Here is a 19,540-nt window from a genome sequence, read left to right as displayed (position 1 = left end):
ATCAAACGATAAATTATTTCGATTCTCCGCGCAGAGACAAAGGGACCGTTCCAACAAAGGGGCCATTCAATGTTCATTTGTTTCTGTTCCAGCTTTCAGAGGACATCGGCTACGTCCTTTATTCAGCTCTTGGTAGCTTCTACATCCCGTCGTGCATCATGGTGTTCGTGTACATACGTATATACTTCGCGGCGAAGGCGAGAGCGCGACGCGGCATCCGGAAGCAGCCGCGACGCCGAACGACGGCGCCCCCAGAGTCGCCGGACGTCAGGCAGACCAGCTTCACACAGAGCACGCCGGCCACAGAGACTAAGAAACCACCGGGATCCGTGATGGAGAACGTCGCCACCATCGAGAACCAGCCGGTCCAAATACCCATCGTCACGTGCGACTTCGCCAGCGACGTCAGCACGTCCGAGGCTGATCCTGGCGGAGGGAACAGCATACCCTTGGAGGAAAAGGACACGCTCAAGGTTCACAAATTAACTCCATCGTCCCCCCTTCCTACCACAAAATCGTCCCAACGATCCCTACGACAGGTGATCTTCGACGTCGCGATGAATTGGTCGGGGGAAACAAAGAGTTCGCACTCGGGACCATTTTTGCCATTTTCCGTTCCCGCATGACATTTGATTTCCGAGCAGAGAATCGTGGCAAGAAATCTTCCGATATTGGTTCTTTAATATTACAACTTTGATTCGGTGGAAATATTCACCCTATTTGGAGAGGGGGCAGGGAATATTTTTCCCAATATTGTTTTCTCTTGTAAAATTTCATCGGACCCAGAACTGGAAAATGTCGTATCGAGTCGTTCCTAAGCGCTTTTTTCAAGTGCCCAACGGTGGATCACAGTTTCGAGGACATTTGTTTCCGCGTTCCCGATCGCGTTCAAAATGCAGTTATCCAATAACATCGGTTTCGCGTTCGGAATGTGAATACATCCTATTCGATGATAGCTTCCTCGAGCCCACCGAGCCTCCCTACCGCGCATAAAAATGGAAACGGTGAATCCCCAAAATCAGAAATTTGCTATTGGATTTCAGTTTCCACGGCGTCCTACAAATGGAATCGAATCGATGGCTTCGCGGGTCGGAGGCACGATCTCGCGACGTTCTTCGTATTATTCGAGCAACGGGATGGAATCGATTAGGAGAAACGCCGGATGATTCCGTTGTATTAAAAACCTCCTCTAAGGACTCCCAGAAGGCTTCGTGGAAAATCGAAACGTTCTACGAAATATATATTATCGGATATTTTCTTTAAGAACAGTCGAGAAGATTAAAATCAAAGAATTTAATTTTAATCTGCTTGCTATTAATAAAGATGAAATACCATTTACCAAATAGGTATCGTGAAAATTGTAGATTTAACCGTAGAACGAAATTATCCGAGTTTACAGTAGATGGCTCGATCGTTTCGAAATTGCTACTTTCGATGCGCCTAAACTGCACGCGATGCGCTACCCGATAAAATTAGAGTGCATTCTGAGGACCTTCCATCTGAAATATGGTATATTATTTTCGATCGAGGAACCGATCACGGGACGGGCACGAGTAGACATTTCTCCTCGTAAGTGAACATTTATGAGATCCCATTCCGAGGCACACGCTTCAACTATGAAATCATACGGATCGGTAGTCCTTCAGCTCTCGGGAATCGTCTCTTTATCTTCCGTTCGACCCCGTCTCGGAAAAATGTTTTCCAGCTTCGAGCAGAATTTTCGAACGACGAGGCGACGACCGGAAGCGCAAACGTGTCGTATCAATAAACTCCGGTTGTTGGGTTTGACGAGCTGTTTGACGAACGACGCTTCCTTTTCAGTGTAATTGGCCAAGTCAGTTTCGAGAACCGACGATCAATTATTCACTTTTCGATTGCTTTGGGTTTGACGGTGGGATTTAACTCGATTTTCACACGTCAGGCACTTTGGGTTACGTTTTCCCTCGAAAACGTTGACGGATCTTCCGCCGTGCGTATTTGAACAATCGTTCCCAAGTCAATCCCTATGCTGAGTGCTGCCCACGCGGGATAATTTTGGAAAAATTACTTTTGGTTGCGGGGGTTACTTACAATCATTTTTTATGAATAAACATACTCTCAAAATCCTACATACTTTCGAGAAAAAAATTCGAGTAAGTGCTGAAAGTTTTGAGTGAAAAAAAAGACTTTCGAATCGTCTTAGAAAAATTATTTTTAGTTGCAGGGGTCAATTGCAAGCATTTTTGGTCAACAGACATACCCACGAAATCCTACTCAGTTTCGAGAAAAAAATTCCTTACCGAAAATATAATTTCTGACCAGAAATGTCTGCCCGAATTTTCATGCGAATCATTAAAACGTCATAACTTCTGAACGGATTGGACGATTTTAATGTTTAAAAAAGCAATCTACGCGTATTTTGGTGGAGAATATGTACAAATCGCAAAAATATTTGAAAAGTTGGTCCCTGACCTCGCAAAATGAGAAAAACCCCATAAAAATGGTCCAATTTTCAAACAGTCATAACTCCTACAATTGTGAATATATTTCAATGAAACTTTTTTCTGGATTAGAGCTCATGGGTACCTACAAAAAAGTATTAGACAACTTTTCTGTAGGGCGTCAAACAAAATTACTAAAAATGAAAAACGAATTTTTAAGAAAAATCGACAGGGGGTGGGTGCCTAAATTTTTCGACAAAAAAAAAATTTTTAATTAATTCTAAAAAAATTATTTTCGGTTCCGGGGGTCAATTGCAAACATTTTTGGTGAATACACATACCCCCGAAATCCTACTCAGTTTCGAGAAAAAAATTCCTTACCGAAAATATAATTTCTGACCAGAAATGTCTGCCCGAATTTTCATGCGAATCATTAAAACGTCATAACTTCTGAACGGATTGGACGATTTTAATGTTTAAAAAAGCAATCTACGCGTATTTTGGTGGAGAATATGTACAAATCGCAAAAATATTCGAAAAGTTGGTTCTTGACCCCGTAAAATGAGAAAAACCCCATAAAAATGGTCTAATTTTCAAACAGCCATAACTCCTACAATTGTGAATATATTTCAATGAAACTTTTTTCTGAAGTGGAGCTCATGGGTACCTACAAAAAAGTATTAGACAACTTTTCTGTAGGACGTCAAACAAAATTACTAAAAATGAAAAAGGAATTTTTAAGAAAAATCGACAGGGGGTAGGTGCCTAAATTTTTCAACGAAAACAAAATTTTTCAAATCGTTCTGAAAAAATTATTTTCCATTGCAGGGGTTAAATACAATCATTTTTGGTGAATAGACATATCCCCGAAATCCTATGTGCTTTCGAGAAAAAAATTCGAGTTAGTGCTGAAATTTTTCAACGAAATTGAAAAGTTTCATATCGTCCTAAAAAAATTATTTTTAGTTGCAGGGGTCAATTACAATCATTTTTGGTGAATGCACATACCCTCGAAATCCTACGCACTTCCGAGAAGAAAATTCATTATGTTGGCCTCTGGAATCATCCATTAAAATTTTTCCCAGGAGTAGCCGGACACCCTATATATCGTACATTTTTGCACGTTTTTAATCGTTTTAATGTGTAAAAGAAATCTTAAAATCGGCACTGACCACGGTGATTGTTCGTCCGCAGGTGGCGATTCCCGCGCCGATGCAGAAGAGCAGCCTGAAGGCGACGCTGTCGGTGAACGGCGACGGGCAATCGAGCGTGCCGTCGCGGTGCAGGGCGCCGAGTGTCGGCATCGACGTGGACATGGTCTCCGAGTTCGACCCGTCGTCGTCGGACAGCGGCGCGGTGTCCAGGTGCGCGGTCGTGAAACCGTTGAAGCTTCGTCTGTGTCAACCGATCTTCGGTCGCAGGAACCTGGGCAAACTGAGAAGGGAGCACGGCGACGTGGGGCGTCCGTCGGCGAAGGACGGCGCCAGCGCCGAGGCGAAATCCTCGAAACCCCGGGACCCAGAGAGAGAGAAGAGGAGACTGGCCAGGAAGAAGGAGAAACGAGCCACGCTGATCCTGGGCTTCATAATGGGCAGCTTCATCGCCTGTTGGCTGCCGTTCTTCGTCCTCTACATCGTGAAGCCTCTGTTCAACAACGTCCACATACCCACGATGGCGTTCGTCATATCCTTCTGGCTCGGCTACATAAACTCGGCCCTGAACCCCTTCATCTACACCGTCTTCAACAAGGACTTCCGTCGCGCGTTCCGCAGGATACTGTTTAAGTGAACCAGGTCGTTCATCGACTGTTCCTCGAATTCCGAACGGATTCTGGCTACCGCGAGGAGAGATCGATCGCGCGTGACCGCTTCGCGACGAAGACGAGGTGACCTGTCGATGGAAGGATTCGAGCGCGCGAAAACGTCCAGGGGAGGAAAGACTCCCAGCTGAAGCGTTCGCGGAGACGCGTACGCGGAGAAATTTTAGCCAGACGGGATCGTCGAGTTCCGTCTAACGTCGTAGATGGAAACACGGAGAAGTTTCTGGCGAGGAATATGGGATTCCGATTGACCACTAACGCGTTAAGCGTGTCCATAGGCGTGTATAGTTGCTGGAACGACTATAGCTGTCTCGTAGAGAACGCGGAACGCCGACGATTTAGGGTGAAGGAGGAAACTTTTTTGAATGCTAGGACCTTCAACGGTTATGGTTACCTCCGTGGGAGCCTCTTACCACCTTGATTAAACCGAGGAGTAACGGAGGATCGATGGTTCCTAAATCAAAGGTCTGGAAATCCCTCTGGCGAGCGGTAAGAACGATCTAAATCGCTAAAAACTGACCCAAGGAGATCGCTATATTTGTTTCGCCGATTATACACGACCGATTTCCGGTATGCAGGCGGTCGAACGAACGTACGAGTCACGGAGAGCTCGAAACGAAAACGAGTTCGGGACACAGTTCGATCGCGATACTCGTGAATCCTCTGTGAGGTATCCCGGACCGCCTCAGCGACTGCTGCTTCTCCCTCGATCGGATACCACTTCCGACTAGTTGTTAATTCACGATGACACCGTCGAAGACGAACGGAACCCTCGCGGGCAACTCGACGGAGTCGAGGAAATTGCTACGTCGCGATCCGAACTTATTGTGCACGCTGACTGAAATCCGTGCCGACTTAGGGGCATACGGCCCATTCGACGTTATCCCCTCTCCTTCTCTGTTCAAATGAATCATTGCATCGCTGAACACTCGACAAAACGGACCGATCTTTCGAAACTTTAATAAACGTTTGTACTTCCGGAATTATTTATATTTTTTAACATTATTTCTAACCAAATGCATACAAGTATCTTACTCGATTTCAATATTCGGTATATATAGTAACGGTGCAATCGCGGATTTTATTAGTTTCGTGCAAACTAAAACCCACTTTAAATATATAATACAAGTATTCGATATTTAAAATGCATTTTAATTAAAAAATGAATCTACATGTACCAGAATTCACTCTCAAAACGCTACGAAACAGTGTTATGTCTTTTCTAAGTCAAATGTTTCGGACGATTCGGTCCGTCCAGTCGGACGGTCAGCGGCGTAATGATACTGCGCAGCCGTCACGCGCTGAACATGCGCGACAGTGGGACGGGTCAAGGAGAGGGGGCAGCGCCATGAGTTGAATTGAGTTTCTGTCGCCCACTGTACAGTGTACAAAAACTATTAGAGATATTTCTGAGCGCGTTTCGTTCAAAGGAACATGCCACTCGACGCGAAGACTCGCGTTCTCCGTGATCCGTCCCTGGAAAATCGCCCACCTTTCCGCGTCTAGTGTTTCTCGCGAATCTTTCCATCAATGTTTCCTCTCGCCTTCGTCCTTTCGCGGAGGAAAGTGAACGAAACGAAAGAGAGACCCGCGGCATTCTTCCTTCTCTGAGTTCCTCGGACAGCTGGCGCACGGTCCGAATGTAAATTAAAAGTCGCGACAATCCATTATTATCGATGTGAATGTAGATATGTATAGTAATGCGTATGCGTGTGTATATAATACGTCGCGCGGCGGCCGTTCCGGGAGTTTTCGTTTCCGACGAGCAAAAGAACAAGGCTGTCGGTGCATAGAATGTCGACCGGGACCCGCGGCTGACCGAGAAACCCCTCGTTGTTCTCTTTGGTCCGACGTCGTACGAATTACCTGGTGTTCGATTCGGAGTGCGCGAGCTGAGGAAAGAAGTTTCAGAAATTGTTGAAATACAGGGATCCCGAGATACGACATCGGGTGGAAAGTTTCTCCGGCGGACCGGGGGATTGGAAAAGATAACAGAATAGGGGAAGAATACGTCGAGCGAACGGAACAGCAAGTTTCGAGGCTACGAGATGGAAACTTTCGGCGCGGCTTGCACCAACGTCGCGTGCATGTAAGAATACGTAACCGTTGTACGATATTATATACGCACATCGATGCACGAATCGTAGGAAGAGGACGAGGACCTCGGAAACGAGCACGAGTTCAAGGTGGCGTGGTCGAGAAATCGTCACCGACAAATGAAACGAAATCACGCGAACCGAATCATGTTTCCTATTAAATAGGCACTCCGTTTATCGTAGGGACGGATACCGTTAATCGTGTAACGTTTAATCACGAGTTTTCGAATTCTACGATTCAAATCAAAGGTAAGGGGAAGGAGAACAATGTACAGTTACGGTGAGCGATATTCGTGTCGACCGTGAGGCTTGTGGGCCCTTCTCCTTCTCGGCCACGTGATAGTCACGCGAGCTGAGGGCGTGGCTGCTGCGCGGTACGAATGCGCGGAATCATTCGGCCGGTGACCACGCAACGGAGCAGATCGAATGTTACGAAACAAATAATGCATATGTGGTTAACCCACTCAGAGAATAAATTATTATTTACTAAATTGTTTCATTTCCAGAAAAACAACTTTGAGAATTCATGCATCACAAGTATCTGTGATATAATAAAACTATTGTATCACTAATGGAAAACCGTTTCGCTGCGAGGTCAGCGGCATAATGCTTCTGCGTATTCAAAGGAGCAAGTGTAGCATCGAGCTGACCACATTTCTCTAACTTGGCACGAATTTCTGTCACCGTGTGTACGCGATACGTAATAATACTAATAATAATAATAATAATAACAATAATAATAATAATAATAATACAAATAATAATACAAATAATAATAATAATAATAATAGTAATAATAATAAACGTAGAATTTTCTCGGGCAACAAAGAACAAATGTGTACGTGTTGCAGCGTGCGACGAAGACTTTGAAACCTCGCGCGACGTCGATCGCGGTGAGTCGGTTAAAGTGATCTCGACGGTGGATTTCAGTTCGCGCGGCACGAAACGTTAAATTCGATCGCCATCGACCGCGTTTAAAGATGAACGCGCTACACAGAGAGCTGCGGTTTCAATTATTACGCGGCATTACGCAATGTTTGCGCGCCGAGGCGCCAATTCGCGATCAGCCGCTTTATAATTTAACGCCTCCCAGCCTCGCCTAGGCACAACGACCACCACCCCCGTAACCGATCAATTCGCTCCGAAACTTGCTCGCACTCCCCTTTGATCCGCTGGGTTTTACTGAATTGATTATAGCGCCTCGCACACGCCTCGCTTAACGCGCTTCGATGTACAGGATGTTCCACTCGTAAGGAAGATTCCTCGAACGAAGAACCAGACTCTCTATTCAAGATCACATTTTCGGAGCATAAAAGTCATCGACGACCTCCTATATCAATTCAACTAATTTTCTTACGATTCAATCATGTTGTTGTCAATTTATCAACATCTTTGGTTTTCATTAAACGATGCTCTCAGCTTCTTTCGACCCATCGATCGCATCTTTTTTCAATTCATCGTTATTCCTTCCTTTCAGTTCATGAAAATCTTATCTCGTTTTCCACTACAGTTGATTGGAAAATATTATTTTCTAGTATAGAAGGCAACGATGACGCCTCGAGTGATCGAGATAAACGAGACACCCTGTACATTCGCCTATCTCCATTTTCGAATCCTCTCCTCGTCACGAAACAAATTAAAGAGCGCCAAAACGTTGCTTGCAAATCGCTAGCGGACCGCCCGCTGGAACGAATTTCAAAAAACAATTTACCCCAGTGCTTTTTCACCACCGCGTTCAATCTGGAATCTCTATATCGCAGATTAAAGTTCATCCCGCTGCTCTGACCGCGAAGAATTCGAATACAAATTTTCGCAAAATTTCTGTATCCCCCGAATTGAAATCCTTTTAATTCCGTTGGCCTTTTACAGATTATCCATCCTTCAATATTTTGTCGGAGTAAATTTACTCGTGGTATTCTCGTTTCTAAACTGCAAGGGATGATATGTATGGACAGTTTGCAACGAACTTACTGACCTCGATACGAATCTTTAAGGGATGTTAAATGTAAAATATTCTATTGAATCGTAGGGGATGATAAATGTAAAGTATTCTTAATGTTTCAAATCAGTTATTGTGAGAGGGAAACAATTTTATACGCAACGAACTGACTTCAGTTTCGTAGAGCTAACTTCAATGGTGCCAGAGAAGAGGATCAAATTCTGAATAGATCTATTGTTCCTTCGTCTCGAAGGTTTCCAAACAATGCATTAAAATTCGTTACATTATTCCTGTAATTCTACATTCAAATGTCAATATTTAAATACGATTCCACAAAAATGTCGAGTATCGCAAACTCGTTGCAGTTGTTTCTACCTGTCATCCCTTGAAAATGAGTGTTTTCATTCTGTTCGAAGAATGTCTTCCCAAATCGCGCCCATTTCCGTAAATTGCAAACTTCTGTTCCGCAAATTATTGGCAAATTTCACTATTATTATTAGAACCTATTATACGAATATATTCTGCAGTGTCAAGCGTTACAATAATCACAGCCAGCACACGATTAAATCAAACGCGTCCTCAGCTACAAATTGAACAGTAATTCGTGTATAATAATTACCGTTTGTTTTCTCACACAATAATGTAATAGCTGCAAAAGGGAAATATTTCCGACGCAAACTGTTTCGAACAGTTGTCGAATTATATGCAACCCCTTCACGTGCACCCCTTGCACACGTCGCTCAAGTAAAATAATCCTAGTCAGAAGATATCCCCGTTTTCAAGTGATAAATTTTCACACCGAATACAATTGCCTCTTACCTCGTTATATCTAGAACTAGGTTATCGTGGTTCACCGACGGCACTATTTATACAATTACGTGCCCCATATGTAAATTTACCAGTTATAATCGTAACTGTATACCACGTTAATAATGGATTACATTAACGCCCGCTTAATTGTTACTCGACTAAGAATAGTGGGATCAAATTTCTGGAGACTGAGAGCACGTAATTCAAGACTACGTTAAAATATTACTAATAAATAATTTGCGTTTATAATAATTAGAATATTACTGTTTTCGTTTGTCTCGCTTGTTTATAACGTACCCGGACAATCTGGAATCCAAACGGTAAGTGAGAGTTTGGATACGAGACAAAAATCGCCACTAGCCCCGCCTTCAAGCGAACAGACTGTTCCAACTTTGTCAACGGAAACTCAAACAGATATCGATCCAAGATATTTACTGACCTTACGACGATGTTGCATCATTGGAAAATTTAACTGTATTACTCGAAACCGGAACAAGTGGCGATTTTGTCATTTGAAAGCGGGGTAGGTAGCAATTCTGTAACTTGTACGCTGGATATACCATCACAACCTCTCTGTCTAATTTATTGATGGAGATTCACTTACCAAACCGGTGACTTTCATCACTTGAAAGCGGGGTAGATCCACTAGAGCTGACAATTGCTCGCAATTCCCTCGAGACCTGGTCTTCCTCCCATCCACTTCTGTCTTCGCACTCTTCGATTCGCGCGATCCAACGCGACTGCCATTCCAGCGTATTGTCGCGCATACTTTTGTAACGCGAAATTCAGTATCAGCGCCATCGAGTGGATTCCTGAAAACTTATCGTGCACGAAATAAGAGGGCTCGAGACGCCCTCGAGATGTATTACATTCTCGAACGCATAAAGGGAAGCCCGAGGGCGAGTAGACGTAACCGAGCGGAATTTACATTCTAACCGCGAGGCTGGATGCGCGTAATATTTTCAGGCGATCAACTATCGATACGAGACACACGCTGGCGGTTCGTTCTTTCGTATTTTTTTCTTCTACCATTACGACCATGAACCATCACGCTCGTTGGTTTTAACGATCCATGGATCCCGGCCGCGAGAGCTGTTCCCTCGTGGCCCAGATATCGTCGAGCATCGGAGACACATGAAAAAGACGCAGGAAAAATCCCCGGGGAGTCTTTCCATTTATTTTGTTTCTTCTTTTTTTTTTTTTTGTTCTTCCAGGAGAGAAGTCGACGGTATTCGATTCCAGGGAAATTCTCGTCGAACGGTCGCCGCGCGTTCACTGGGATCGATCGATGATCATCGAAACGACTCTAGACGCGTGTCGGGGTCGATACACAGCAATAGGAAGGCGAAACGGAGTCACTTCGTCGAACCTTTTTTTGTCCTCGTCGTTAGTTCCAGAATTAATTAGATCGATGTAAGAAGCAAACGAACCTGGCGGGATTCGATATTTCCTGTAAACGGGTTACTCGTAAGGCTAGCGTTAAGGGACCCGTTCTCGACGCGTGGGCGCGCAATATGGCGGCGCTCGGAGCGAACAGCTGACGGAGAAACACGTTCAGCGAATCCGTGAAACGCGACTCACTAATTAACGTAACTCGCTACCGTTTTACCATTAAATACTTTTACGAGACTTACGTGTGACGGCGAACGATCGCCTTAGGCGGCGTCGCGAAATTTTTGCAAAAACCAAACTTTTTTCCATGAATCTCTCTGTATGTGTGTGTGTCAGTACCTAATTACCTTAACCTACGTACACACGGTGTTACTTAAACGGTAAGCATAAGCAGTTTAGGGGAGGGATGGCGTAACGCAAACTCGATGGGGGACAAAAAAAAATCTAAGGAGAACGTTTCTCGACGGAATAAAACCTTTAAAAGGGAATCGAAACGATGTTTAACGATCATTCTAATCAACATTTACGCTCGTACCGTCTCTGAACCTAAGCGACACGAAATTAGTAATGGATTAACGAAGACACGATACTTTGTATTTATACACATTGTACACAGATATGTATATTATTACTGTTATTAATATTATTCTTATTAATTATTAACAGATTATTCTTATTATCGCCGTTGTCATTCTCGTTCTTATCGCCATCGATCATTCTTATACATACATATATATATATATAAATATATACATTATATATTAAGTAATCAAACGTCGCCGTAGGGATTCAACGATCGACCTTAATTATTATTTCTATTTGTCGAACGCCTAACCCTTTGTCTGATCGAGATATTAGGGTGGCGCGAGATCGTCCGTTGAGTTCACACATCCCTCTTGATATTATTTACATTTCAAGTTTGCATGAAATAAACTATGTTCGAACGAGATTAATAAAAGGGTACTGCAACTACGAGAAAAATAGTCTTATAAAGGGATGAAATGGAAACGAATGGCGAAACTGATCTCACTTTTTGGAGAATAAATTTTTAAGAATTAAAATTTCGATTATTCTCGGTCTGCGTCACATTGAATTTACGCGTTTTAACGTCGCCACGGAAGAGACCTGAGTCGCGGCGCACCTCGGAGATTTATGCATCTACGGCCAGACACTTTTATCGATAATCATTCGACTCATCTTCCGGAAGCGCGAACTTCCGCGATTCGTTCTCGATGGTTGGCACGTATTTTTCAAATTCCGCGGGAGATTAATAGCATCGAAACTAGCTGGAACTTATATCTTACCCTAAATCACTGGCTGAGAAATTAAATCAATTGTCTCGTTAATTCTTCTCGACTTGTAAACCCTACTTTCTCGCTGGAATGTATAAAAATTCATTCGATAATACATAATTTCAGATGGTTTCAATAAACGATACACTTAATATTAAACTCATGAGCAATATTAATTAATAATAAACACGACTTCAATTTCTACGTATGAGTTTTCTACTTTTCCATCGCAAAATATTTCATTTGTTTTTTCTCATTAGATTATCGATTTCTCGATAATCCGATACACAATTTTTTATTGTTGAATGCAATCACGTTCGAGCGTTAGATTCAACGCAAAAATATAAAAATTCTGCCGGACCGTTCTACCGTTCCCGATATTCGAACGAAAATTGACAAACCGCCGATTATATATTTTTTTTTTTTTGGCGCGTTTTGAGATAGCCCGTATTTTCGTTTTCCATTTTAGCGACTCTTTTCGGAATTTCGCGTCGTTCGTTTACGCGCGCAATTATTAACCGCGAGTACGGACCGCCATTGTTCCGGACCGCTCAAAGGCGAAACAGAAAGCTCGCAGTTCCAAATTTGCGGCGCTGTAAAAAGCGCCATTCGATTCACAGGCTGCGCAACAAAAACATTTTTCGTTTCGGGTCAATGGTGTTTCTAGCATTTTTGTTTGCAAATTATTCCGAACAACTTACGCGGCCATTTTTGTCATATCACAGCCGATCGTTCCGTCGAAAGCGATCTGAACGGACGATCTCGGGCCGAGTGTCGCGAGACGAATCTCTATCGATAATATTGGAGCAATGAAATCACTGTGATATCACTAAAACGCTTTTAAGGTGTGTGTTTGGATCGACGATTAACGCCGCGCCCGCGGGGCTGGGCGCGACGAGGATTCGATTGAAAAAAAGAAAAAAATGGCTGAAATGGGACTAAATATTCGGGGAGAAGAGAGAGAGAGAGAGAGAGAAATGAAAAATAATGATTTATGGTATCGATTATCGTAAATTATTGTAAATCATATTATATTGTATATACGTATATATATACACACATTACGAAACTGTATTATTAATCGGAAGAATCTATATATATATATATTATGTATACATATACATATACATAGAATACCAAATACTACGATGAATATTAATATCACTAAAGACTAATGTGTCATCGTATCGTCGAGTTCGAACGAAAACCTTCTCGTGAATTCGACGTAATTCGCTGAATTATAGTTCGTTGATAAACAAAATATCGAACTTGCAAATTGCAATTGCTATCAAATTTGGATTTCCGCGAAGACTTTCTTTCCGAGCTCGTACCACCGTCATCGTCACGGTCTGATCGAGATAAATTGGCCGCTCGAGGCCATTAGCGAGCCCTCTCCCACCACACTGGCGCATCTAACCTCCTCTTCCCCGCTCTGTCTGTCGAGGTGACGCGTCACCGGCGTCTCAGTGGCCTCTGGCGGCCATTCGGGCTCGATCCGACCACGGTGCATCGCTGCTAACGACACAACAAGTCCTATTGTCTAACAACGTCGATGTTTGTCGCGAAGAGGGTGAGAGAGCGCGTGTCGCGGATCAAAAAATTCCGAACGTCTCGACACCGTACCGTTTGCAAGCAGCATTTTAGTGTACATAGGGAAACCAGACATTTTTCGGCTAAGTAGGTCCTTAGACGTAAGTAACAACGGTTTTTTCCGATTAACGGATGATCGAGAACAAACGAACAAAAGGTCACAAAAAACTGAGAGAGGGAATGAGAGAGAGAGAGAGAAAGAGGCAAATAAGAAAACGTTCTAATAGTCTATTACAAAAAAAAAAGCTGAGAATTCTATCTAGGGACAATAGCGAGAGCTCGTAAAAGAAGCGCGAGAACCTGATACCGGAAATGGCGACCGCGATGATATTAAGCTCCGTTCATAGGACGCTCACGTTCAAACGATCCGTTTTTGCGCGCTGTAAAGGATCCGAAAAGAATGCATCTGGATGGAATTCGGGTTTGGATGATCAGAAGAAGGTTATTTCGCTGTTGGAAGATCATTCGGAGGCATTCTTTGCAGCTCCTTGAAGTACGTAACTTGATGATAATCGAGAAATGTGTAGCTTAAGAAGTTGAGTAAGGTCCCTGGACCTCGACATCGGTCCTTGTCATCCATCTATAGTCTCATTTCTTTCGAACAGTATCGGATGACACCTGCTAGAGTTTAGGTCTAGATAGTCTAAACCTAACTACTCGCTCCAGCGTGCCCAGGCCGCTGTATCCGAGCTCCGATTTGACTTGTTGAACTATAGAAAGCTAATTCTCGCGTTTGTTCCTCGTGCCGATTATTTCGATTGCGAGACAGCGGACGAGATGACTGTTTTTATTCTGTTCTATGAACAGGCCTCGATACGCGAGACCTCGGTCCGAGAATTACGCTCGCACGTTCGGATAATTAATATTTTCGAGATAATGGAACATTTAATATCCACGATTTATCGACCAACTCTCCGTTTGTTTAATTACTTTTCCTCCTCGATTGGTCCAATTTAATTTGCAATTCGGATAAACGACTCTGTTACAATTTTCGGACGAGGTAACTCTCGCGCGTCACGATTATGCCTGATTTCCACTAGCTTAGTGGTGGGACCAAACGACGCACTCTTTAATAGAGATACGAGTGATCGTTGGTACGAGAAGATTTTTTCTTTCTATCGACGGTATTCGTAAAATGCCATTAAGGCCTACAGAAGAAAATGTAGTGCAGTACTTTGGTTGGATATTATTAGAATAAATTTGGAAATACAAATTTCTGAGATCAATGAAGCGACAGTAATTAAATCTCAGTCCCATCGCTGCTGACACTCGCTGGAAAAAGTAATATTGTTTTAGTGGGAAGTGGGAATCGGGCATTAATCGTCGTCGACGAGCCACGACAGCGACCGTGCACCTACCGATCACGTTGAAAATGCTTGAACAATCAAACGGGGAAAGACACTGTCGCGAAACGAACATGTTCGTTCGCGAATTTCTCTCGTTATCCCTTCGATATTTCTGCTTGAACGCGAGGCCGTGTCGCTTCGGATGATCACATGAATGGCGTCCCATTACGACTTTACTCTAAGTTACTATGATCATCGAGGAACAGGGCAGAAGACTGTACCAATAATCCTCGTCACTCAATAACACACCAGGGATCGTAATAGTTATGGAACTTTTCCTAATAAAAGCATGGAAGTTCTTTCGAAGACACCATTTTCTTTGACGTAACTTTTTACGTAACGTATATTTACACTTACTGAAAGTATTTATAAATGAAATAAGGACATTGACTAAATCAATTTCAGTTTAATTGGGAATTATTGCATGAGTTCTATGAAACACAAAGTTTCAAGAAAATTTGAAAGATAAATGAACTGTTTTTACCGATCCCTGGGACCCATGATTCGAATCTCGAAGTTCGAATCTCAATCAAAAACTTCGATTCACCGTATAAGGTGTCACCGATCATTCAACCTCGAACGCGTTTTCGTTTTCGTTTTCGTTTCTATCCACGCACGAGAGCCGTTTCTCTCTTCTCGGCTGGAATACAGCTTCCGTCGAAACCAGACGATTAATCGTACCATTTATTGCCAGCGACTAATTGTAATGTTTAATAAAAAACAACAAAAAAGAAAAAACCGTAACAAAAAAGTGAAAAAGATAAAGAAAAACCACGTCGACCGTTCCGACACTCGCGACTCGCGTCGCGGTACGGGCGACAGAGCAGTCTTCGCCGTACCGAATCGAACTTTGTACTTTACTCTTCCGTTTTTAGTCCATTATTTCTCCTACGACGCGCGGACGATCCGTTCCCGCGGCGATAAACAGCAATAAACGTCACACTTACTTGTAAAACTCCAGTCAGACCAAGAAAACGTACAGCCTGAAACGCGTGCACCGAGTCTGCGCAGCGTATTTTCGTGACAACGTAAGAATCAGTGGTATATTGCAACAAAAATTCCAGAAATTGTCGATATTTAAGTTCCTAATCCCTTAAACACCAAATGAAAATGTCTGTGAATCGAGAATCGAGAACGATGCACGGACTTCTACGCGACATCCACCATATTGTACACACTGAAGAACAGAGACGAGTGCGCACGCTGCGCGCGCAGATCTGCGCGGTGAAACCCCGCGAGATCGTCATCGTAAGGATCCGTGAAACATCTATACGCTTGATTGGAAAGTACCAACAATAAAAATATCGTTCATGCGTAGAGAATTAAAAATAATTCACGGATTCTGGCGTGACACGCGCAGTTATGCGCAACGCAGATCTCTCGACGAGCAACGAGAACACGCAGCCTCGATGAACGCAGAGTTCGTTTCACGTTTCAAGTTTAATCTACAAAAGTCTTCCATTCCTTCCTCAAAGCGTGTATTCGTCTACGTATTCGGGTGTCTCGGGTTGCGAGCGTAGAACATACAGCGAAGCGCGATCGACACAATGGACAGATGGCGCGCGGATCGCCGGTTTCTCGACGCAAGTCGAACGGAGGACCATCGTTTTTCGATCGAAGCGCTCGCCGGGCAAACATTTGCTCGCTTAATTTCGGGGAAATTGTTGCGGCGGAGTCGGTTAATTTTCGTGGAACGCGTCGTTTGCCAGTTTACGCGCGGTTAATTGCATTCGGCCGTTTAAATATTTTCCGTTAAACGGGTGATTCTGGCGCGCGGATCGAATCACCGTAACTCGATTACGGTAGAGGACCAGTATTTTGATCGCGATTCCCCCTCACGACGGGAGACAATAACGCTCCGTGGAATCATAATGAATTTTATATACGCGAACCGACCGTCCGCGCTCGAACCTAGTTATCCGTTAGGAAGTTCGTTTTATACAACGAAGTTGTAATTCGCGACGACCGAAAAATCAGCGAAGAAATCCTCGAGGCGGCGACTTCGACGGTAAATTGATTCGACGAAAGTTTCGAACGTCCGCGCCAGATCTTCCCGTTGCTCTCCAACAAATACGCGAGATCGTCTCTTCGGGGTACGTAGCTCGCGGGTATAATTTCGAAAAGTCCCTCGAACAACGAGACGCGATTCTATTCGCTGGCTCCGAACTTTCCCCGGAAACAAAAGCAACTTGTTGCTTCGTATTTGCCCCCGCGACGCGCAAACGCCGGTTAATAAAATTCACGGTCAAAATTTAAAGATGCGGTTGTATGAAATTCTCGGGGAACCCCGATAAAAACGTTCGGGGATGACGATTATCGCGACGTTTATTGACTATTGCGGCGAGAACGGGCGATTCTCTGACGGTTCGGGGCCCTGACGGGGTGCTTTCTGCTTAAAGGGACGATGTTCATAGAGAATTGACAAATATGACGAACTTATAAAGAAAAGTTCTTGTACATTTATTATTGCAGGCTAAGCTTGATTGCAGTTCCTTTGTGGGTCTTCATAATTTTGTCGATTCGAGAAAAAATGAATGACACAGGAAGTCTTTGTTACGTTCGATGCTGTTGCATTGCAAATGTCTACGGATTCAGTTCGTCAAATTTGTTCTCCTCATTCGAATGCAAAAATATCGGGATTGTAGTGTCGAAGATTTCTCTCGATGCGTCGTCGATAGGTGGAAACGTGTACGGGAATCGGAACAGAGAAGAAAGCGACTGAGGGGATATTGAAGAAGTACCCTAGAAAAAAACGGATGTTCGCGACACGCTCGTCCTGGCAATAACCGTATTGTTTAGCGGCAGTAATATAAGTTGATTCCGTTCGGATCATCGAATGCGTCTTTCAGAGGCACCGTTACGCGTCTTGAACTAATTTTATGATTGAAAATGTGATAAATCGTTTGTCCTAATTTTATGTAAGTTTCGAGGCCGGTTGAATCGTTGAAATTTACTAGCGTGTATTTGCGATGTTATAGCGATTGTGGGACTGTTGTAACGATTCGTTCGAAATTCTCGAAATAGCGAAAGAGAGATACCAGTATGTTCAGAGCGATCGAAACGTCGAAAACATTGACAGAAAAGAAACGGATACGTTCCCCAAAATTGTTCGAGAAAACAGGTGCTTCGATGATAGGGAGGATAGGTGAGCGTGCACGATATAAAGAGAAAAGGTTGGAGAGGGCGAAAGAAGGGAAAATAATGAAAAACCTTTGTCAAAAAGTACCGAAATTACGAAACAAACGGAAACGGTTAAGCAAGCTTCACTGGTCTACGTTCGCCGTGCCATTGTGCTCGAATTGCCTGTTTTTACAGCACACCCCCGGGATTCGGTCCATCGATTGACCCCGATCGATCGATCGCCGTCAGGGTCGAGATCGAACGATCAATTATTCGAATGAAACCGTTAAGAAGGTCAAGGAATACGAGTACTACGATGTATACCGACATTAAACGAAAAGGAACTATCAGTACATTACGACTTTGTTTTATAAAAGAAAGACGAAAAAACGAACCGACCGTGTTGTTCTTTCACGATACCCTCCACCCCCTCGCGTCCTTCACCGTCCAAAAGGGCTGAGACTATTATTGTTATTAAAGAATTCAAAACTTTTCGATCCAAATGAAACTTTTGAATTGGACGAATAGTTACAGCCCCAACCCTTCTCCATCGGCGTTCGATTTTCGTTCGAATTAATTTCAACTCCTTCGAGGGCAGGTTTTCAAGATTTCGACATTTTTCTCGACAATAGATAATAGAGGGAAACAGTATTTCCAATTTACCTGGAAGCTCTTTGCTTCACACGGGGCCAGATTTTCCGGCAGCAATTCTTGGAAAAGGTTCTCCTATTCATTGGTAACTGCAAACTCTTTCAACAAACTTGTGTCGTTGGAAATTTGGCCCCAAAAACGTCGACGATAGAAAATGGTCCAGGTCGTTTCCGTCGAAAGAGATTTTAGTTTTTGTATAAAATTCTGCAGACTGCGGACGTTCGATTTCTTCGTAGCATCGAAGCAAGGTAAGTGATCGGTTATGTTTCCCTAAAATTATGATGTTTCCAAGTACTTTTAACTTAATACCCGCGGCTTGATAAAAGCTCTCGCAAAGCTGCATACCGGTAAATAACTTATAACAGAATTCGTAACTGGCCGAACTTGGTAAGTCCGATAATTTCATGCAACGTAATTCCGTCAGAGTCCTTCGAAGTATCGGGACTCGAGTTTTAAACAATAGTCACACTCGCGGAGTTGTTAATGGCAGTTTCTGATAAGCTGCCGCCCTGTTACCCAACGATTCGAGGACCGACGCCGAGAGAAGAAAGAGAACGCGTAACTTGGACGATAAATCTGGAATCGAGGACTCGATACAATTTCTAAATAAATAAAATCTGACGCTCGAATTTCAATTCTGGAGAGAAGGAAGTCTTCTCGAACACTTCTTTTATTGAATATAACGAGTACAATTTTTTAAAAAGTTGAACTCCTGCGACTCGACAAATATATCGCAAAAGAACGAATACAATGGACGCTGTATATAAGGATCAGAGAATTGGAAGGGAAAAGATACATCGATAGTTTGCGCGAATCCACTGCGGAATAGAATTCAATTCCACACTTCGATTTCCCTGGACCCATTGTGAGGATAGTGGCCTGGACCGATTTCCATGGCGTAAGCGAGCGGCGATCCGATTGGGCGCGGAATGAGTTTCGATTTGCGATCTGTCGCGGTGTCTGTACGCGGGACGCGAAGCTTAAAAATGTCCAAACGTTTCTCGATTAATTCTATAACTCGAGCACTCAAATAATAAACATGTTATAGAATGTATACATATCTAT

The 19,540-nt window shown here is 43.4% G+C and overlaps 1 protein-coding gene across 2 annotated transcripts in view; it reads left to right on the top strand.

Moving 5' to 3' along the window:
* Octalpha2r (alpha2-adrenergic-like octopamine receptor) overlaps positions 1 to 18,199 on the top strand; it is a 169,044-nt gene extending 150,845 nt beyond the window's left edge. The window contains exons 2-4 of one of the 2 annotated variants that reach the window (XM_076774681.1): positions 93 to 473; positions 3,615 to 3,784; positions 3,842 to 18,199. In XM_076774681.1, the coding sequence (XP_076630796.1) occupies positions 93 to 473; positions 3,615 to 3,784; positions 3,842 to 4,208 (918 nt within the window). In that variant the 3' untranslated portion in view covers positions 4,209 to 18,199. Of the gene's footprint in view, positions 1 to 92; positions 474 to 3,614 lie in introns of both variants that reach the window. The other variant, XM_076774680.1, reaches the window with a different exon arrangement.
* Positions 18,200 to 19,540: the final 1,341 nt, after the last annotated feature.

The sequence above is a fragment of the Colletes latitarsis genome, chromosome 10 (assembly GCF_051014445.1).
Source record: "Colletes latitarsis isolate SP2378_abdomen chromosome 10, iyColLati1, whole genome shotgun sequence".
NCBI classification, from domain to species: Eukaryota; Metazoa; Arthropoda; class Insecta; order Hymenoptera; family Colletidae; genus Colletes; species Colletes latitarsis.
This window is presented reverse-complemented; position numbering and strand designations above follow the sequence as displayed.